Consider the following 23360-nt stretch of genomic DNA (forward strand, 5'->3'; position numbering starts at 1 on the left):
GCCTATGACCCCAAGAACACCATCTCCACCATCAAACATGGAGGTGGAAACATTATGCTTTGGGGGTGTTTTTCTGCTAAGGGGACAGGACAACTTCACCACATCATTTGACGGGGCCATGTACTGTCAAATCTTGGGTGAGAACCTCCTTCCCTCAGCCAGGGCATTGAAAATGGGTCATGGATGGGTATTCCAGCATGACAATGACCCAAAACACATGGCCAAGGCAACAAAGGAGTGGCTCAAGAAGAAGCACATTAAGGTCCTGGAGTGGCCTAGCCAGTCTCCAGACCTTAATCCCATAGAAAATCTGTGGAGGGAGCTGAAGGTTCAAGTTGCCAAACGTCAGCCTTGAAACCTTAATGACTTGGAGAAGATCTGCAAAGAGGAGTGGGACAAAATCCCTCCTGAGATGTGTGCAAACCTGGTGGCCAACTACAAGAAACGGCTGAACTCTGTGATTGCCAACAAGGGTTTTGCCACCAAGTACTAAGTCATGTTTTGCAGAGGGGTCAAATACTTATTTCCCTCATTAAAATGCAAATCATTTTATAACATTTTTGACATGCGTTTTTCTGGATTTTTTTGTTGTTATTCTGTCTCTCACTGTTCATATAAACCTACCATTATAATTATAGACTGATAATTTCTTTGTAAGTGGGCAAACGTACAAAATCAGCAGGGGATCAAATACTTTTTCCCCCCACTGTAGATTCATAATGAAGGCATTGAATCACATACAACAACGTGTGCATAATGCAGTGGTCTGATTATTAAAAATAACACATTAAAAAGAATGTAGGCCTACCATGTGTGTGTCCTAAATGTTCCCCTATTCCTTTTGTAGTGCACTACTTTTAAAGAGAGCTCGGGTCAACAGTAGTGCACTATAGGGACTAGGATGCCATTTAGGACACATTCCACAGAAGCAGAATTGCAATGCCTTATGGGTTAAGAATCAGTCTGCTCGTTAGTGAACAGTACAGACCTCAAACCAAAACATCAATCTTCTTTGTTGACAATCTCTTCTCTCGTTAAGTAGATGGTAACACAATGTTCCAGTTGGACTTTGTTTGTTTTGTGATGTGTACTTTCTGGTAATGAATGAATCTGTGCTGAGGGGGAATCTATAGCAGCACTCAGAGGTTTGGCTCAGGGAGAGAAGGCAAGTGCGAACACTACCCAACACTGAGCGATGGTTGCATCCCACATGGTACCCTATTCCCTTTATAGTGTACTACATTTGACAAGAGCAGTGGTATTCAAACTGTTTCAGTTGGGATCCCGTAACTTCTCGAGACCCCACCCCAAATCCAATGACGCAAGCTTGAAATCGGTACATTTAGGTTTTACATCAAAAAATGATCTTCAAAATGAAAAGAAACCAATAGATACATTTACTCAATAAAATTAAGTGTCATTATCTTTCTCAAAAACATGTGTATATTGTCCCATACAGTAATCTGTACTCTTATTTCTTTGTTCCCCCTAAAAAACAGTTCATTTTTTTGGTGGGTGGGGGGGGGGGGGGTTCCCCCGTGACCCCACTAAGGGTCATGACCCCAACTTTGAATAACACTGGGATAAGGTATATAGTAGAATACAATGATGTGTAGAGCTGTACATTACATTATCGGCTTATGGTGATCACATCTTCCTCAAACATGCCTGTGGTGTTCTTTAAAAAAAGTGCTCTCTGGCAGAAAGATATCTTTTGCATTCTTTATAATGTCTGGGTTAGCCTGGGTATCTGGGAACTAACCCTCAACAGCTATAGCAGCTTGCATATTATATTTGTAAAGATTGTTCTTTTCACTTCATTGAGATATCAATTATATATGAGGAGATTTATATTAGCTCTGCTTATCATCAACCCCCAACACATTGACTACAACGTCCTAAATGGCATCCTATTCCCTAAGTAGTGCACTACTTAGAGAACAGGGTACCATTTGGAACATAGCCATATGTCTTCACATGGCCGGCTGCCTGCGTGAAGCTAATGACTTCTCATCAGAACATCACCATTTATAGTTGCATGGTTTTTAGTGAAGCTGAGGTTCCATATTATCCCGTATGATCTCCCCCCCTTGTTATTCTGGAGGGAGCAGTGAGAGCCGCCCAGGGCCCCAACAGTAGCATTAGCAGGGTTGCAGAATGAACAGAGAGAGAGCGAGGGTAGGGGGAGAAAACAGGGAGGGAGAGGAGAGAGTGATGACTAGTTTAGAGGAGCCAGGACTGAATGGACTCTGGAGTTACTGTATGAAGGATCTTTGTCAGGCGATCAGTGTCTCATTGGGACGTACAGAGCTGAGTCCCTATCCCCTGCTTATAGAACACCGATCTGAACATCAAATTGACTCAAAAATCACAATTTCCTGATACGTCCTCTACACTGCTTCTTGCATTTGCTCGTGATTCTCGTGACCTCTAGAGAAGGTCTAAGTGTTCAGATAAGTTCAGTGACGCCACAAACACACACTTACTCATCAGAATGAGCAATGATGTGGTCTGGCAGGAGCAAGGCATGGAGCAGGCAGCCTGATAGGGAACTAATCTTGGACCGGCTGCATCTATCTCCCATCTCCCACTGCTCTATATATCAGCCTCCCATCTCCCTTCTCCCATCTCCTACTGCTCCATATATCAGCCTCCCTTCTCCCATCTCCCACTGCTCTATATATCAGCCTCCCTTCTCCCATCTCCCACTGCTCTGTATATCAGCCTCCCTTCTTCCTTCTCCCATCTCCCACTGCTCTGTATATCAGCCTCCCTTCGTCCTTCTCCCATCTCCCACTGCTCTGTATATCAGCCTCCCTTCTTCCTTCTCCCATCTCCCACTGCTCTGTATATCAGCCTCCCTTCTTCCTTCTCCCATCTCCCACTGCTCTATATATCAGCCTCCCATCTCCCATTTCCCACTGCTCTATATATCAGCCTCCCTTCTCCCTTCTCCCATCTCCCACTGCTCTGTATATCAGCGCTCTATATATCAGCCTCCCTTCTCCCTTCTCCCATTTCCCACTGCTCTATATATCAGTCTCCCATCTCCCTTCTTTCATCTCCCACTGCTCTATATATCAGCCTCCCACCTCTCTTCTCCCATTTACCAACGCTCTATATATCACTCTCCCAGGAGCAGCCTGCATCTCTCACTTTATCTCTCTCAATCTATTCTCTCTCTTTCTCTATCACCCTATTTCCTCATCACCATACATAGTCATCTATCCCTCTTTAGTAAGAGACACTCCTCTCTCTCTCTCTCTCTCTCTCTCTCTCTCTCTCTCTCTCTCTCTTCAATTTAAGGGGCTTTATTGGCATGGGAAACATATGTTTACATTGCCAAAGCAAGTGAAATAGATAATAAACAAAAGTGAAATATACAATAAAATATGAACAGTCTCTCTATCTCTCTCACGCCTCTTTAAAAATATTCACATAGTTTAGCATAGATTAACATAGATTAACATAGATTAAAAGTAGTAGCCAGAGGCCAAGAAATATTGATTTGGGGGGGTAAGTGACTGACCTGACTCCTTAGTCTGCTGTGTGCTCTCCTGGTCATCACGGTGGTTGTCCAGCCTCAGGACAGACAGCAGGTGTTCTAGGATCTTCTCTGGGGTCCCTGACACCACCACGTACCTGTCAGAGACAACACTGTCACTGGATGAGTCGTCCTCGATGGAGGACAGAGAGCGACTGCTGCTCCACACCTCCTGTCCATCCCCCTCTCCCTCTGACTCCTCCTCGTCTATGTAGCGGAAGTAGGGGACATCGAAGGTGGGGACTTTGGTGGCCTTGGCCCCTTCCTCTGCCCAGCTGGCGCTGTCACTGCCCCCGCTTCCACTGCTGCCTTCCTCTGAGTCTTCCTCCTCATCCTCCTCCTGCTCCACCAGAGCCACCGCTGCTAGCAGCCTGCCCTCCTCCCGCTGCCGCAGGTCCGGGGGTGGCCGCGGCCGAGTGCCCATCCTCAGCATGTCCCTGTGCCCCTTACAGCCGGTACCACTGTTGCCGTGGTTACTGCTGCATGCCTTCCCTCAGCCACCCATTGGCCCATCCGCCTAGCTGTCCACCTGCTGCAGCTGCTATAGAGCCCTGGGAGAACCCTGGTCCTGTGGTCTCCCTACCCCAGAGAGAGTTCTCCACACCCAGCCTGAGACGGTGACACTCTCCCCTGTGTCTACACAGCCAGTCAGCCAGTCAGCCAGTCAGCCAGTCAGCCAGTCAGCCAGTCAGCCAGTCAGCCAGTCAGCCAGTCAGCCAGCTACGGCTCACTCCCGGCTTACTCACTCTCTCTCACACACACACGCTAGCTCCATCCATCTGTGTGCTGTGAGCTGCAATGCAAGCACACGCCGCCTGTGTTTAGAAGTGTATGTGTGTGTGTGTGTGTGTGTGTGTGTGTGTGTGTGTGTGTGTGTGTGTGTGTGTGTGTTGTGTGTGTGTGTGTGTGGAGACTGAGGAGGAGAACGACTAGAAGGAGGGCGGAAAGAGAGAGAGTGAGAGGGAGGGGTGAAAGCGGAGAGACAGAGAGGCTTACCTCCTGTCCCCCTCCTCTGGTCTCCCCCCTCCCCTGGCCGATGCAGAGGGGGCTGGCTGCTGTGACGACACTCTCTGGAGCACCAGCACCTCCTGGCCCCGCTCCCGCAGACACACACGGACTGCCTCGTCACTGTGGGCCTGGAGGGAGGGAGGGAGGGAGGGAGGGAGGGAGGGAGGGAGGGAGGGAGGGAGGGAGGGAGGGAGGGAGGGAGGGAGGGAGGGAGGGAGGGAGGGAGGGGAAGAGAGAGGGAAGGAGGGAGGAGCATAATCACTAAGGAGATTCCCTGTCTTTTCTTTTCCTCTCACCGCATCCCATTGATTTCCATCACAATAGCCCTGTCACATCCAGTCCTCTGAATGAAAGACCCTCTCCATAGATTACAATAATCATTCATTTTTATCAGTAAACCCCAGTCAGGAATTGTATTTACATTCACATAATCAAACGAATGCATATTTTAATGAACAATTGTTCTTTAGAGGATATGAATGCTGTTTAGACCGTGATTTATCTATCTTCCTTCCGTAACACTTTGGATGTGTTTTATGTGAGGAGCAGGTCTTAGTGTGTTGTAAAAGGCTGTTGGCCTCAGATGAGACAGCTCTGGGTTTTCTAATGTCACCCCTGTGTGCTCTGTGTGAGGGTTTCATAAGAAAGAGAGATAGGGACTGGTGCAGAACACACGTTCACACACAGGAACACACACACACACCGCGATGGCAATGTCACGTCATCACCAGAGTGTTATCAATCTTTCCCAGCCTTCAGGCACATAGGGAAAACACTTAACTGGTCATCTCTCTCTCACTCCATCCCCCCTTCACTGTTTCTCCCTCCCCCCCTCCCTCCCACCCACACAGGAACAACAGAGTCCTCTGCTGTGAATGCCTCTCTTCTGGTCACCCAGTCTCATGTAGTCATGGGTCAAGGATAGCAGTTTAACCCACTGAGACAATTACCACAACAACAACTACAACTTATGACTGTTCCTCACATGCAGTAGAGCAGAATAAATTGTGAAGCAAAATCTATACAGTTCCTCCATGTATATTCAGTAGTAGTCACATTATGCAGTCCACTCTCTCTGTGGGAATACCCAGGGGTTGAGTTGGGATATTGTAGTAGTAACTGTCCCAGATAATGGTGTTAAATATTATTGCTAGGTTATGACTAGGTTATTAAAAACTAAGAGGCAATGAAAGGTGTGTGTGTGTGTGTGTGTGTGTGTGTGTGTGTGTGTGTGTGTGTGTGTGTGTGTGTGTGTGTGTGTGTGTGTGTGTGTGTGTGTGTGTGTCGAACTGTGATGTTTTTTCCCCTTAAGTCCTAATCAAGAGTTCATTATCTTTATCAATACGATTGGTTCAATAAGACAATAATGTCTTGAAGGGTGTGTAAATTAGAAAGAGAGTTCCATCACCACTATAATCTGCATGGAGGGTTAACACCGGCACCAATGCAGACAAAGGGGAAGAAACAAATTGAACCAATTAGGCCGGGGGATATTGGCTGCAGTGGAAACCAAGGGACACATGAAGGCCCTTTTAGGAATCGAGGTTGGGATGATGTGCAAGAGAAGTGTAGTGGGGGGTTGTGGGAACTGGGAAAAGGAAGTCACATTCAACCATTTGTAGCTGTTTGGCTCATAACTGAACAAACACAAACACACATACCAGATGGAAATCACTATTCAGTTACCTCAGAGAGCATTAGGGATTAGTAGAGGGAGTGGATGAATACTGGAAAACATTAATACATAAGCACAAAAAAAATAGTATTCTTCAACAAAATAGCCTGTAATGGTGATTGTAATGGACCTGTAATGGTGATTGTAATTGACTGGTTGAACCAGGACTAGTGATTCTACATCTCTCTTCCATTCCATCTCATTATTTCTCTCATCGGATGCCTGAACATGTCAGCTTTGCAAGTAGCCATGCATGATGATTTCTGCCAAGTATACAGTTTGCATAATAAACCAATTAAATGAATGGTTGAAGCATTTGACATTCAGTAAAGTCAGTGATATTTAGGCAGTAGATACAGAGCCAGAATAGTACCCTATTCCCTGTATAGTGCACTACTTTTGGTAGGGGGATGGGAATAGGGTGCCATTTCGGATGCACATTATTAATAGGTGGTAGAGTACAGTAGATTAATCGATGGTAGAGTACAGTAGATTACTAGATGGTAGATTACAGTAGATGAATAGATGGTAGAGTACATTAGATTACTAGATGGTAGAGTACAGTAGATTAATAGGTGGTAGATTACAGTAGATTACTAGATGGTAGAGTACAGTAGATTAATAGGTGGTAGATTACAGTAGATTAATAGGTGGTAGAGTACAGTAGATTAATAGGTGGTAGAATACAGTAGATTAATAGATGGTAGAGTACAGTAGATTAATAGATGGTAGAGTACAGTAGATTAATAGGTTCTAGAGTACAGTAGATTAATCGATGGTAGAGTACAGTAGATTAATAGATGGTAGATTACAGTAGATTACTAGATGGTAGATTCCAGTAGGTTAATAGATGGTAGAGTACAGTAGATGAATAGGTGGTAGATTACAGTAGATTAATAGGTGGTGGAGTATAGTAGATTAATAGGTGGTGGAGTACAGTAGATTAATAGATGGTAGGGTATAGTATGTTAATAGGTGGTAGAGTACTGTAGATTACTAGATGGTAGAGTACAGTAGATTACTAGGTGGTAGAGAACAGTAGATTAATATATGGTAGAGTACAGTAGATTAATAGATGGTAGACGTACAGTATGATTAATAGATGGTAGAGTACAGTAGATTAATAGATGTGGTAGAGTTACAGTAGATTAATAGATGGTAGAGTACAGTAGATTAATAGGTGGTGAGACTATAGGTAGATTAATAGGTGGTAGATTCAGTAGATTAATAGGTGGTGAGTACAGTATATTAATAGGTGGTGGAGTATAGTAGATTAATAGGTGGTAGATTAGTAGATTATAGTGGTAGATTACAGTAGATTAATAGATGGTAGAGTACAGTAGATTAATAGATGGTAGATTACAGTAGATGAATAGGTGGTAGATTACAGTAGATTAATAGATGGTAGAGTACAGTAGATTAATAGGGGGTGAGTATAGGAGATTAATAGGTGGTGGAGTATAGTAGATTAATAGGTGGTGGAGTACAGTAGATTAATAGGTGGTAGATTACAGTAGATTAATAGGTGGTGGAGTATAGTAGATTAATAGGTGGTGGAGTACAGTAGATTAATAGGTGGTGGAGTACAGTAGATTAATAGATGGTAGAGTACAGTAGATTAATAGATGGTAGATTACAGTAGATTAATAGGTGGTAGATTACAGTAGATTAATAGATGGTAGAGTACAGTAGATTAATAGGTGGTGAGTATAGGATATTAATAGGTGGTGGAGTATAGTAGATTAATAGGTGGTGAGTACAGTATATTAATAGGTGGTAGAGTACAGTAGATTAATAGATGGTAGATTACAGTAGATTAATAGGTGGTAGATTACAGTAGATTAATAGATGGTAGAGTACAGTAGAATAATAGATGGTAGATTACAGTAGATTAATAGGTGGTAGATTACAGTAGATTCATACATGGTAGAGTACAGTAGATTAATAGGTGGTGAGTATAGGAGATTAATAGGTGGTGGAGTATAGTAGATTAATAGGTAGTGGAGTACAGTAGATTAATAGGTGGTAGATTACAGTAGATTAATAGGTGGTGGAGTATAGTAGATTAATAGGTGGTGGAGTACAGTAGATTAATAGGTGGTGGAGTATAGTAGATTAATAGGTGGTAGATTACAGTAGATTACTAGGTGGTGGAGTATAGTAGATTAATAGGTGGTAGATTACAGTAGATTAATAGGTGGTGGAGTATAGTAGATTAATAGGTGGTGGAGTATAGTAGATTAATAGGTGGTACATTACAGTAGATGAATAGGTGGTGGAGTATAGTAGATTAATAGGTGGTGAGTACAGTAGCCATGCACATTCTAATCATGTCTGTTGCTGGTGTAATTGGTGCCTGTTGAATGACTGACACTGCTGGGTCTAGACTGGAGTACTTAGTGTTTCATAATGAGGAGTCTACTGCATGCTACACGCACGCAGACACACACACATCACACACACACACACACGCACACACACGCACACACACACACACACACACACCACACACACACACACACACACACACACACACACACACACACACACACACACACACACACACACACACACACACACACACACACACACACACACACACACACACCAGTCAACACAAGCCTCTGCATGCCATTAGGCAGGCAGACAGGCTGGTAGTGGCTGCAGTTTTCTGCTCTAATTGACTATTGCACTGAGGCATCCAGGGACCTTCAGCACAGCACCACTTCCTGACACACTTCAACTGATCCCAAAGCATGGCCACACACACATACATACACAAACTAATGCACATCCACACAAGTAAAAAGCTGTCCATCAATGAGCAGAGCACTTTCCCCAACACAGGCAGTACAATCAGATCTGGTCTGCATCCCAAATGGCAGCCTATCTCCCTGGTCAAAGGGAGTGCACTGTATAGGGAAAAGGGTGCCGTCTCTGATGCAGATCTTACAGGGAGGGATTTTTTCATGCGTATCCAAAAAGACCATTAATGGTAATGTTATTGGCAGTTCCTTACACAGTACAGTGGCTGTGTCCCAAATGGCACCCTATTACCTACATAGTGCATTGCTTTTGATCAGGACCCATAGGGGCTTTGGTGACAAGCAGTGCACTATGTAGGTAATAGGGTGCCATTTGGGATGTAGGCAGTGAGTCAAGGTGGGATTTGCAGAACATAACAGTTTCCCAGAATCTGAGGGCTGTGCTTCTCGGCATCCTGCTTCACACCATAACGAAAACTTAACAACACAGCTGCTTTCTATGAACCCAGTGACAGGCGCTGTGACAGACTAGTGCCCTGTCCAGGGGGTTTACTTGTACATCAAGGTGCTGCACGCTACAGAAACAGGGGCTAGGCTCCTGTCCCTATGGGGCATTCTGGCTCGGACAAGGCTTACTTAATCTGAAACCTACATGGGGATGTCACCTCATGTACGTTTCCAACCATAGGTTGTACAGTATTTAACATCATCAGATTATCCACTGATCCACAGCAATCAACAGCTTGGCAGTGCATGATGTGTAATGTCACTGTGGACTGATGGACGGATGAGCATCAAGGCTTTTAGAGATACTTGTAACCCTTTCCAGCTGCATGCAAGTCAACAATTCTTAATCTTACGTCTTCTGAGATCTCTTTTGTTCGAGGCATGGTTCACATCAGGCAATGCTTCTTGAAGAATTTGCTATCACAAAAGGGGTCCCTGGCCCCAAAACGTTTGAGAACCCCTTCTCTAAAAAAACAACCTTAAGGACAGACACTGTATTTTGTGCTATGGCACCTTGAACAGTAAACCTAACTCGGGTGTAGAATCAGAGAGTGCCTTTGACCGGTCAACCAGCTGCTGTGCTATTCTGTGGATGGGCTGGCCTCTGTGATCACAAGTGTCCATCTATAAACAATGGCACTGGCCTCCACTCCAGAATGGATGCTTTTAATGAGGCAGAGTGCAACTCTCTCTTCTCTCCTCTCTCTCCTCTCTCTCTCTTCTCTCTCTCCACCTCTCTTTCTCTCCTCTCTCTCTCCTCTCTCTCTCCTCTCTCTCCTCTCTTTCTCTCTTCTCTCTCTCTCCTCTCTCTCTCTCTCTCTCTCTCTTCTCTCTCTCCTCTCTCTCTCTCCTCTCTCCTCTCTCTCTCTCTCTCTCCTCTCTCTCTCTCTCTCTCTCTCTCTCTCTCCTCTCTCTCTCTCTCTTCTCTCCTCTCTCTCCTCTCTCTCTCTTCTCTCTCCACCTCTCTTTCTCTCCTCTCTCTCCTCTCTCTCTCCTCTCTCTCCTCTCTCTCTCCTCTCTCTCCTCTCTTTCTCTCTCCTCTCTCTCTCCTCTCTCTCTCTCTCTTCTCTCTCTCCTCTCTCTCTCTCCTCTCTCCTCTCTCTCTCTCTCTCTCTCCTCTCTCTCTCTCTCTCTCTCTCCTCTCTCTCTCTCCTCTCTCTCTCTCTGGGACACAGTGTTCCTGTAGAAGTGGTGGAGGTGACCTCCAGTACCACTAGAATGTTTCCTAACATAAACACTGTGGAGGAGAAACACTATCTGTCCAGTTTGGCTGAACTCCTAACCCACTACTGTGGCTAACCAGTAAAGCTCCCTCTGTTGGCTTGCTTTAGTTATTTCAAATTTCAAAATTGACTGCTTAGAAATGTTAAGTTATGTGAAATCCGAAGAAATCAAGTTGAGCTGACAAAACGTACGTGTGATAGGTTGATACCACTTAACATTTTAAGTCAGGGTAGTAACAGCTTTCTAAATGGAAACACTCCAGACGGTATTTTCCCGTCCAGAGGCACCATGCAGGCTTAAGGGATGCTGAGTGTCGGCATTCTCTGTGTAACCACGGCTGAGGCAGCTCAAACATGTTCGCTATGAAGTCCTCAGCAGGACCTCCAGGGTCTTGATAGAACACAGATACACATATAATTCTCTCTCTCACTGAGAAGACTTTACATCAGAGGACTGTGGAAGAAGACCTTAAGGTGCACATCGTTAGAGTATGTGGTTTTTACTGAAGTAATGTGACGCAAGTCTGTCTGGGTTACTATCCAGAAGTGAGTTACTCAAATTCCTGCTTAGGCCGTTAACCTCCAGTCCGTCTCTAGGAATTGGCACTGTGATGAAAATAGATAAACATGACATCTGCACATTATCTCAAACTGTTCTATTCTGCAAGTGGACAAACATGTTTTTTTAAATGAACAAGAAAACAAAGAAGACTGTCTGACGATCAAAACATTGATCCACTGTTACAGAATCCTTTAGGAAAACATAGCAGCTATCTAAGATAGGGAAACATAAGCTTGTGGAATATTTATGACCTGGCAGCAATAACCTTCCATATCAACACAGGCTTCCCAGTAAGAAGACAAGTCTCATAATCAGTACCATACATTATGCTGTGCTGGCAGACTTGAAAAATCACCAATTCACAACAACATGTAGGACACTGGCTTTAGTGCTAAGATACTGTATGTACTGTACTGTGGAGAGTTATCTCTGTGTTCAAAATGGATTTGTCCTGTGTTAGACTAGGAATGAAAAATGCTCAGCAAGTGCATTTTCTATGGAGGTGCTATAGATTACAACGGCGTTAGAGGGAGCAATACGAGTATGCACAGAGATAAGTACACAGCTGCCCCTGAAAATGCAAGGCATAGAACTACAACGGTAACAGACTAGAATAGGTGTAGAATACATGGAATGCATTATTATTCTTCATGAAGGAAATGTTTTTCTAACTGCATTTCAGAACATGTTGCTTTAGCATTCAGACTACGTTCAAGCCAGATCCTGTAATAAAAACATATTTTTGAGTGGTATTTTCCTTAAGAATTAGTCAAGCTGTAAAGATGAAGGATTTTCAAGGAGCAACATGTCACTTTTTCATACCTTTGTTTAACTAGGCAACTCAGTTAAGAATGAATTCTTATTTTCAATGATAGCCTACCAGGGAACAGTGGGTTAACTGTCTTGTTCAGGGGCAGAACAACAGATTTTTACTTTGTCAGCTCAAGGATTTGAACTTGCAACCTTTCAGTGACTGGCCTAACGCTCAAACCACTAGGCTACCTGCTGCCCCACTAGCCACATCATCATCATGATGATGCATTTTGCATTACTATGATGACATGGCAAGTGACACTGCTTCTTGAGAGTCCAACCGACTTCCTTCCTATATACAGTAATTCAACTCCCCAACAGGTCGATGTAAACAGAACATCTATCAGAGCAAGAACTGCACCACTTTCCAGGTTTAGTAGGACACTGCTAGGATGTTTTCATGAGGGTAGAGGTCAGTGTATGTTACAGAGAGTACTGTATACTGTAAAGAGTACTGTATACTGTATGTGCTGTAGCGTCTTTTCATAATTCCTTTCCTTTAAACTGGAACTCTTCATATTTCAAAGCCATGCCCTGCCTGCAATCTTATCTATTATAAACCAACTCAAATCCCACCAACAAAACATGTTCTCCTTTCTTTTCATGTGGGCTATATTAAAAAGGTTGAGAATAAAAATAGGTTTGAGGGCACAGCCCTACTTGAGACACCCACTTGACGTAGAAGAGTTAGTCCTATTGAATAAGAAGGTGACATTTACTGAAAGAACACACAACGACAAGGAGATGTTATCACATCTAAGATGGCATTTAAGGCCATGCTACGGTGTACAGTAGAGTCACGTTCATTGTGGTGAATTATGACAGGCAGGGCAACAGTAACCAACCCTGCTCCAGGCTGCGTCCCAAATGGATCCCTATATAGTGACCTACAGTACTTTGACCAGGGTCCATAGGGCTCTGGTCAATCGTAATGCACTATATAGGGAAAAATGTGCAGTTTGGGACTCATCTCCAGTGTTTTGGAGAAAAGGTCAGGGACCTGCAGCATTGAAATCCACCCTGAAACCAACTCAATGTCTTTGCATGGTGGGGAGACTGAGGGGCCAGCCCACGGTGGGGCCAGCCAGGGGCCTGTGGAACTTACGTCAGCTCTTCCTGCCATTGTTGTTGTGCCGTTCTGCTGCACAGATAGACACAGCTGGCCAGGCAGGAAGGGAAGAACTGAGGCCATCATGGACTCAGCGCTCCAGGGTGGTTCTAGGTACAGACCTAGGATCAGCTTCCCTCCCGCAGTCCTGACCTTAACCATTAGTGGGCAAAATGCTACATTTTCCTGAGATCAGCATCTAGGGGCAACTTCACCCTACACCGAGCTAGCCAATCAGGACACCACCTCCTCTCAAGCGTTCCAATAGGCTGTTGGATTTTGACACAAAATTGAGTGAGCGCTCTTAACCACCCAATAACACTGATAAATCACAGATTGGATTCAGTTAACGGTATTGACATTATGCTGGTTCTAAGTATACGGTTGTTAGGAACAAAATGAATCTCATTTGTTTTTAACAGGTTAATAAGGCAGTCACAGTAGCTAGCTAGAGGTTTGTCAATCATTGCCATATAGCTCTTACAGTAGGTGTATTCCAAGGTAACTGAATGGAGTGTTACGTAGGACTTAATAATACTCCCCTCACAGATCCTTCTAGTTCTCAGAATAACAAGTGAGTGGGCAGGCAGTAGGCTTGGTTCACTAGGGCAGGGTTCTCCAAACCTGTTCCTGGAGATGCCCTCCTGGAGGTTTTCACTCTAACCCTGTTCCTGGAGAGATACCCTCCTGGAGGTTTTCACTATAACCCTGTTCCTGGAGAGATACCCTCCTGGAGGTTTTCACTATAACCCTGTTCCTGGAGAGATACCCTCCTGGAGGTTTTCACTCCAACCCTGTTCCTGGAGGGATCCTCCTGGCAGAGGCATTACCGGATATGAGCCATCCAATAATACCAGATGACAAGTTAAGATCATTTGGATGAATGGTTGGCTCTAGAGGGAGTGGTGCTCTAGAGGGAGTGGTGCTCTAGATGGAGTGGTGCTTATAGAGGGAGTGGCGCTCTAGAGGGAGTGGTGCTCTAGCGGGAGTGGTGCTCTAGGGGGAGTGGTGCTCTAGATGGAGTGGTGCTTATAGAGGGAGTGGTGCTCTAGGGGGAGTGGTGCTCTAGAGGGAGTGGTGCTCTAGGGGGAGTGGTGCTCTAGGGGGAGTGGTGCTCTAGATGGAGTGGTGCTTATAGAGGGAGTGGTGCTCTAGGGGGAGTGGTGCTCTAGAGGGAGTGGTGCTCTAGGGGGAGTGGTGCTCTAGGGGGAGTGGTGCTCTAGGGGGAGTGGTGCTCTAGGGGGAGTGGTGCTTATAGAGGGAGTGGTGCTCTAGAGGGAGTGGTGCTCTAGAGGGAGTGGTGCTCTAGGGGGAGTGGTGCTCTAGAGGGAGTGGTGCTTCTAGAGGGAGTGGTGCTTCTAGAGGGAGTGGTGCTTATAGAGGGAGTGGTGCTCTAGAGGGAGTGGTGCTTATAGAGGGAGTGATGCTTATAGAGGGAGTGGTGCTCTAGGGGGAGTGGTGCTCTAGAGGGAGTGGTGCTCTAGAGGGAGTGGTGCTCTAGGGGGAGTGGTGCTCTAGGGGGAGTGGTGCTCTAGAGGGAGTGGTGCTCTAGGGGGAGTGGTGCTCTAGGGGGAGTGGTGCTCTAGGGGGAGTGGTGCTCTAGAGGGAGTGGTGCTTCTAGAGGGAGTGGTGCTTATAGAGGGAGTGATGCTTATAGAGGGAGTGGTGCTCTAGAGGGAGTGGTGCTTATAGAGGGAGTGGTGCTTATAGAGGGAGTGGTGCTCTAGAGGGAGTGGTGCTTATAGAGGGAGTGGTGCTTATAGAGGGAGTGGTGCTTATAGAGGGAGTGGTGCTTTAGAGGGAGTGGTGCTCTAGGGGGAGTGGTGCTTATAGAGGGAGTGGTGCTCTAGAGGGAGTGGTGCTTATAGAGGGAGTGATGTTTATAGAGGGAGTGGTGCTCTAGAGGGAGTGGTGCTCTAGAGGGAGTGGTGCTTATAGAGGGAGTGGTGCTCTAGAGAGGGTGATCTAGAGGGAGTGGTGCTCTAGAGAAGGTGATCTAGAGGGAGTGGTGCTCTAGAGAGGGTGCTCTAGAGGGAGTGGTGCTCTAGAGGGAGTGGTGCTCTAGAGGGAGTGGCGCTTATAGAGGGAGTGGTGCTCTAGAGGGAGGGGTGCTTATAGAGGGAGTTGTGCTCTAGAGGGAGTGATGCTTATAGAGGGAGTGATGTTTATAGAGGGAGTGGTGCTCTAGGGGGAGTGGTGCTCTAGAGGGAGTGGTGCTTATAGAGGGAGTGGTGCTCTAGAGAGGGTGATCTAGAGGGAGTGGTGCTCAAGAGAGGGTGATCTAGAGGGAGTGGTGCTCTAGAGAGGGTGATCTAGATGGAGTGGTGCTCTAGAGGGAGTGGTGCTCTAGAGGGAGTGGTGCTTATAGAGGGAGTGGTGCTCTAGAGGGAGTGGTGCTCTAGAGGGAGTGGTGCTTATAGAGGGAGTGGTGCTCTAGAGGGAGTGATGCTCTAGAGGGAGTGGTGCTCTAGAGGGAGTGGTGCTTATAGAAGGAGTGGTGCTTATAGAGGGAGTGGTGCTTATAGAGGGAGTGATGCTTATAGAGGGAGTGGTGCTCTAGAGGGAGTGGTGCTTATAGAGGGAGTGATGTTTATAGAGGGAGTGGTGCTCTAGAGGGAGTGGTGCTCTAGAGGGAGTGGTGCTTATAGAGGGAGTGGTGTTCTAGAGAGGGTGATCTAGAGGGAGTGGTGCTCTAGAGAGGGAGATCTAGAGCGAGTGGTACTGTAGAGGGAGTGGTGCTCTAGAGGGAGTGGTGCTCTAGAGGTAGTGGTGCTCTAGAGGTAGTGGTGCTTATAGAGGGAGTGGTGCTCTAGAGGGAGTGAGGCTTATAGAGGGAGTGGTGCTTATAAGCATTATGAATCAACAGACAGTACAGCATACACTCATGCAACACACACATGCAACACACATACATGTACAAGCACACACACGGTACTGTACAGGAACTGTATGCCCCAGAGTCAGACATCTAATGTATCTAATGTAGTGGGACTGTGCATTGAGAATGTCAGACATCTGATGTATCTAATGTAGTGGGACTGTGTGTTAGAGAATGTCAGACATTTAATGTATCTAATGTCGTGGGACTGTGTGTTAGAGAATGTCAGACATCTAATGTATCTAATGTAGTGGGACTGTGTGTTAGAGAATGTCAGACATCTAATGTATCTAATGTAGTGGGACTGTGTGTTAGAGAATGTCAGACATCTAATGCATCTAATGTAGTGGGACTGTGTGTTAGAGAATGTCAGACATCTAATGTATCTAATGTAGTGGGACTGTGTGTTAGAGAATGTCAGACATGGTATCTAATGTAGTGGGACTGTGTGTGTTAGAGAATAGTATGCTAATTGGGATAGATACAATTAGAATACAAGATAAGAGTATCATTTGAATTAGAGACTTATTGATGCACCCACTCAGCATCAGGCAGCTGATACTGTCCTGATAAAATAATGCTTTGTGCAATTTAGCGTGAGATAAACTGGGACTATGTTTCTTCATTAAGATTGTGCTTTCATCTCCTACATTATTGAATTACAGTAGTAACAAAGCCAATAGTCACAACTTCTGTATGAGGAATACCCACTCTCCAAAACATTTTGTCCCCACATGCTTTTACTTTCATTCATATGAAATAGATGCACTGACTAAATGACTTGTCGAATGATGTACATGTGTCATCTCAGGACGGCTCACAATCATAAAACAGACACTTTTGTGTATTGTTCAAACTGATAACTAGTTTTGCTACAGTACACACATCCCTTTTCCTTCCCCCTCGTTCAGTCATACAGAACACTCTTAGAGAAAAAGCTGCTAAATAGAACCATGCAGGGTTCTTCGGTTTGTCCCCATATGGGAACCTTTTTTAGTGCTGGGTAGAATCCTCTATGAAGGGTTCTGCTTAGAACCGTTTATGAAGGGTTTTTCAGAGAACCCTTTTATCTTTGGACGGTTCTTCCTAGGATCCTCTATAAATGGTTTAACCAGACAATTGTATTATTTTTGACAATACATAACATATATCATAAGGCCTTTATTTGAGGGCCTAGTTATATCCTAACACAGTGGTGTTAGGATAATTCCTACTGGAACCCAGACAGTGTTAGGATATCCAACATTGTTAATCACCTGCAACCTGTATTCAAAATGACTGCCAGGATAGGGAAGACTGAATACTGAGGTTACCTCATTCATCTAAACTGGAACAACCATTTCAGTAACGGGTGCAATAAATCCAACAGAAAGGATATGTTATTTATCATTGTATAGCATAAAGTTAATCCAAATTAATAAATGTACATGCAAAACAAAGATATTACAGTAAAACCAAACATCTGAAAATCTCCCTGCAATAGAGCTGGGAAATATTATATCTGGTTCTATGTAAAACCCTACTTGCCTTCCAAAGAACCCTTTCTTCCAAAAACGGTTCTTAGGATGTTAAAGGTTCTAGGTAGAACCCTTTGCCTTACAAAGAACACTGGTTTTCCAAAACGGTTCTTCTGATCAAAACGGTTCTTGGTAGAACCCTATCCCTCCGCAAAGAACCCTTTTGGAACCCTTTTTTCTAAGACTGTAGTGTTTGAGTGTCTGGTGATTTCTCTAGACTAACTCTGTCACAGTGTTAGAGCGTGTGATGATTTCTCTAGACTAACTCTGTCACAGTGTTTGAGCGTGTGATGATTTCTCTAGACTAACTCTGTCACAGTGTTAGAGCGTGTGATGATTTCTCTAGACTAACTCTGTCACAGTGTTAGAGCGTGTGATGATTTCTCTAGACTAACTCTGTCACAGTGTTTTAGTGTCTGGTGATTTCTCTAGACTAACTCTGTCACAGTGTTAGAGCGTGTGATGATTTCTCTAGACTAACTCTGTCACAGTGTTAGAGCGTGTGATGATTTCTCTAGACTAACTCTGTCACAGTGTTTGAGTGTCTGGTGATTTCTCTAGACTAACTCTGTCACAGTGTTAGAGCGTGTGATGATTTCTCTAGACTAACTCTGTCACAGTGTTTTAGTGTCTGGTGATTTCTCTAGACTAACTCTGTCACAGTGTTTGAGCGTGTGATGATTTCTCTAGACTAACTCTGTCACAGTGTTTGAGCGTGTGATGATTTCTCTAGACTAACTCTGTCACAGTGTTTGAGCATGTGATGATTTCTCTAGACTAACTCTGTCACAGTGTTTGAGCATGTGATGATTTCTCTAGACTAACTCTGTCACAGTGTTTGAGTGGCTGGTGATTTCTCTAGACTAACTCTGTTACAGTGTTTGAGCATGTGATGATTTCTCTAGACTAACTCTGTCACAGTATTTGAGCATGTGATGATTTCTCTAGACTAACTCTGTCACAGTGTTTGAGTGGCTGGTGATTTCTCTAGACTAACTCTGTCACAGTGTTTTAGTGTCTGGTGATTTCTCGAGACTAACTCTGTCACAGTGTTTGAGCGTGTGATGATTTCTCTAGACTAACTCTGTTACAGTGTTTGAGCATGTGATGATTTCTCTAGACTAACTCTGTCACAGTATTTGAGCATGTGATGATTTCTCTAGACTAACTCTGTCACAGTGTTTTAGTGTCTGGTGATTTCTCTAGACTCTGTCACAGTGTTTGAGCGTGTGATGATTTCTCTAGACTAACTCTGTCACAGTGTTTGAGCGTGTGATGATTTCTCTAGACTAACTCTGTCACAGTGTTTGAGCGTGTGATGATTTCTCTAGACTAACTCTGTCACAGTGTTTGAGCGTGTGATGATTTCTCTAGACTAACTCTGTCACAGTATTTGAGCATGTGATGATTTCTCTAGACTAACTCTGTCACAGTGTTTGAGCATGTGATGATTTCTCTAGACTAACTCTGTCACAGTGTTTGAGAGTGTGATGATTTCTCTAGACTAACTGTCAAAGTGTTTGAGCGTGTGATGATTTCTCTAGACTAACTCTGTCACAGTATTTGAGCATGTGATGATTTCTCTAGACTAACTCTGTCACAGTGTTTGAGCGTGTGATGATTTCTCTAGACTAACTCTGTCACAGTGTTTGAGAGTGTGACGATTTCTCTAGACTAACTCTGTCACAGTGTTTGAGCGTGTGATGATTTCTCTAGACTAACTCTGTCACAGTGTTTGAGCATGTGATGATTTTTCTAGACTAACTGTCAAAGTGTTTGAGCGTGTGATGATTTCTCTAGACTAACTCTGTCACAGTGTTTGAGTGTCTGGTGATTTCTCTAGACTAACTCTGTCACAGTGTTTGAGCGTGTGATGATTTCTCTAGACTAACTCTGTCACAGTGTTTGAGCGTGTGATGATTTCTCTAGACTAACTCTGTCACAGTGTTAGAGCGTGTGATGATTTCTCTAGACTAACTCTGTCACAGTGTTAGAGCGTGTGATGATTTCTCTAGACTAACTCTGTCACAGTGTTTTAGTGTCTGGTGATTTCTCTAGACTAACTCTGTCACAGTGTTAGAGCGTGTGATGATTTCTCTAGACTAACTCTGTCACAGTGTTAGAGCGTGTGATGATTTCTCTAGACTAACTCTGTCACAGTGTTTGAGTGTCTGGTGATTTCTCTAGACTAACTCTGTCACAGTGTTTGAGTGGCTGGTGATTTCTCTAGACTAACTCTGTCACAGTGTTTGAGTGGCTGGTGATTTCTCTAGACTAACTCTGTCACAGTGTTTGAGTGGCTGGTGATTTCTCTAGACTAACTCTGTTACAGTGTTTGAGCATGTGATGATTTCTCTAGACTAACTCTGTCACAGTATTTGAGCATGTGATGATTTCTCTAGACTAACTCTGTCACAGTGTTTGAGTGGCTGGTGATTTCTCTAGACTAACTCTGTCACAGTGTTTTAGTGTCTGGTGATTTCTCGAGACTAACTCTGTCACAGTGTTTGAGCGTGTGATGATTTCTCTAGACTAACTCTGTTACAGTGTTTGAGCATGTGATGATTTCTCTAGACTAACTCTGTCACAGTATTTGAGCATGTGATGATTTCTCTAGACTAACTCTGTCACAGTGTTTTAGTGTCTGGTGATTTCTCTAGACTCTGTCACAGTGTTTGAGCGTGTGATGATTTCTCTAGACTAACTCTGTCACAGTGTTTGAGCGTGTGATGATTTCTCTAGACTAACTCTGTCACAGTGTTTGAGCGTGTGATGATTTCTCTAGACTAACTCTGTCACAGTGTTTGAGCGTGTGATGATTTCTCTAGACTAACTCTGTCACAGTATTTGAGCATGTGATGATTTCTCTAGACTAACTCTGTCACAGTGTTTGAGCATGTGATGATTTCTCTAGACTAACTCTGTCACAGTGTTTGAGAGTGTGATGATTTCTCTAGACTAACTGTCAAAGTGTTTGAGCGTGTGATGATTTCTCTAGACTAACTCTGTCACAGTATTTGAGCATGTGATGATTTCTCTAGACTAACTCTGTCACAGTGTTTGAGCGTGTGATGATTTCTCTAGACTAACTCTGTCACAGTGTTTGAGAGTGTGACGATTTCTCTAGACTAACTCTGTCACAGTGTTTGAGCGTGTGATGATTTCTCTAGACTAACTCTGTCACAGTGTTTGAGCATGTGATGATTTTTCTAGACTAACTGTCAAAGTGTTTGAGCGTGTGATGATTTCTCTAGACTAACTCTGTCACAGTGTTTGAGTGTCTGGTGATTTCTCTAGACTAACTCTGTCACAGTGTTTGAGCGTGTGATGATTTCTCTAGACTAACTCTGTCACAGTGTTTGAGCGTGTGATGATTTCTCTAGACTAACTCTGTCACAGTATTTGAGCATGTGATGATTTCTCTAGACTAACTCTGTCACAGTATTTGAGCATGTGATGATTTCTCTAGACTAACTCTGTCACAGTGTTTGAGCGTGTGATGATTTCTCTAGACTAACTCTGTCACAGTGTTTGAGCATGTGATGATTTCTCTAGACTAACTCTGTCACAGTGTTTGAGCGTGTGATGATTTCTCTAGACTAACTCTGTCACAGTATTTGAGCATGTGATGATTTCTCTAGACTAACTCTGTCACAGTATTTGAGCATGTGATGATTTCTCTAGACTAACTCTGTCACAGTGTTTGAGCGTGTGATGATTTCTCTAGACTAACTCTGTCACAGTGTTTGAGCATGTGATGATTTCTCTAGACTAACTCTGTCACAGTGTTTGAGCATGTGATGATTTCTCTAGACTAACTCTGTCACAGTGTTTGAGTGTCTTTTGATTTCTCTAGACTAACTCTGTCACAGTGTTTGAGAGTGTGATGATTTCTCCAGCTCTGTCACAGTGTTAATATTCTGTGAATGCAGCGTGATGTTGTCTCTCACCTCTGCTGTCCTCTCCGGGGTGGCCTTGCTGCTGTTGTTGTGGTTCTGGAGGAAGCGGCATCCGTCCTTGGCCAGTCTCTGGACCATCTCCAAACGGGACAGGTCCTCCTTGTCGTGCAAGGCACACACACCCCCACCCCCCGGCTGCAGCGCCGGGGACACAGAGAACATGTACTTCAGTCCACAGTCCCACGACATTACTATAGAGTAGAACCAGCACGGTGTACTCCTCTCCTCCTCTCTCACAGTGTACTCCAAAGGTGTGTGTGAGGGGGATGGGCCGGGCAACCTTGAGTGTGTTTAGTTGTCTGGCTGTTTGTCTGTGAGCGCAGGTGAGTTACGGCCTCTTCTCACTGAGCTAAAGCAGATCCCTGTAGAAGCACCAACAACAGCTCCGGCTGGCTCTCTGGTTGGCCTGCAGAGGCAGAAATAGAGGGATAAGAGGGCTATGAAGCAGCAAGGACTCCAGGTGCCTCTGTTCTATATGACTAGATCCAGAGGGAGAGAGAGACTGACTGTTACTCCCTCCTTCCCTTCCCTTTCACTGCTGGGGAAGGAGGAAGGGAGGCGAGAGAGGGAGGGAAAGAGAGAGGGAGGGGAGGGAAGGAAGGAAGAGAGGGAGGGAGGGAGGGAGGGAGGGAGGGAGGGAGGGAGGGAGGGAGGGAGGGAGGGAGGGAGGGAGGGAGGGAGGGAGGGAGGGAGGGAGGGAGAGGGTGAGAGAGAGAGGGGGAGAGAGGGGATCAGGAAACATCTGGTAAAGCACTCAAGACCAGCGCCTGCAGAGGAAGTTCCACTATCTCTACCTCCCCCTGTCCATGCTGGCTGAGGTGGGCTGGGCCTGGGTGGGTGAACACTGGGGGTGTGGTAGACAGGGGGAGGTAGGGGGGGGGGGGGGGGGGGGTTGGACCCCCTGAGAGAACACAGAGGAAGTGGAAGAATCTGGGTTCACAGAGGAACACAGTGGAAGAATCTGGGTTCACTTTCCAACAATGACCGACACAACAAGATATTTTAGTTGTTAGATATTTTCAGAAGAACATTCAGTGCTGCTGTCACAGGGTGGTCTGTCACAGAGTGGTCTGTCACAGGTTGGTCTGCTGTTGTGCTCGTCCTATCCTTGCTCCGTTCTGTACTTTCTGTTATTGAATAGGTGGGCCAGACTGAAGAGTTGGGTCTAAGGGACATTGAAAGTCCTTTACACACCCTAGCTCCTACAGAACCCCATCGGGATGCATGTGATGATGGCTGGGTAGGTCTCATTTGTAAATAGATTAAAAAATATATTGCCTTAGAATCTCTACAGGATCCACCACTTTTTTTCAAATTTTCGCCTAAAATTACATACCCAAATCCAACTGCCTGTAGCTCAGGCCCTGAAGCAAGGATATGCATATTCGTGGTACCATTTGAAAGGAAACCCTTTGAAGTTTGTGGAAATGTGAAAGGGATGTAGGAGAATATAACACAATAGATCTGATAAAAAAATAATACAAAGAAAAAAAACAACCGTTCTTTTGTATTTTTTGTACCATCATCTTTGAAATGCAAGAGAAAGGCCATAATGTATTATTCCAGCCAAGGTGCAATTTAGAATTTGGCCACTAGATGGCAGCAGTGTATGCGCAATGTTTTAGGCTGATCCAATGAACCATTGCATTTCTGTTCAACATTTTTTATCAAGACTGGCCAAATGTGCCTAATTTGTTTATTAATAACTTTTGATGTTCAAAATTAGGCACTCTCCTCAAACAATAGCATGGTATTCCTTCACTGTAATAGCTACTGTAAATTGGACACTGCAGTTAGATTA

General features: G+C 44.6%; 1 protein-coding gene across 1 annotated transcript in view; it reads right to left on the reverse strand.

Annotated features, from left to right (window-relative positions):
* Positions 1-22069, reverse strand: part of LOC106605879 (rap guanine nucleotide exchange factor 5) — a 107207-nt gene extending 85138 nt beyond the window's left edge. The window contains exons 1-3 of the mRNA XM_082959700.1: positions 21551-22069; positions 4541-4680; positions 3530-3642 (exon numbers count right to left, since the gene is read on the reverse strand). Coding sequence (XP_082815826.1) covers positions 3530-3642; positions 4541-4680; positions 21551-21748 — 451 coding nt within the window. The 5' untranslated portion in view covers positions 21749-22069. The remainder of the gene's footprint in view (positions 1-3529; positions 3643-4540; positions 4681-21550) is intronic.
* Between the last annotated feature and the right edge of the window lie 1291 nt (positions 22070-23360).

The sequence above is a fragment of the Salmo salar genome, chromosome 02 (genome assembly GCF_965601325.2).
Source record: "Salmo salar chromosome 02, fSalSal1, whole genome shotgun sequence".
In the NCBI taxonomy this organism is placed as follows: Eukaryota; Metazoa; Chordata; class Actinopteri; order Salmoniformes; family Salmonidae; genus Salmo; species Salmo salar.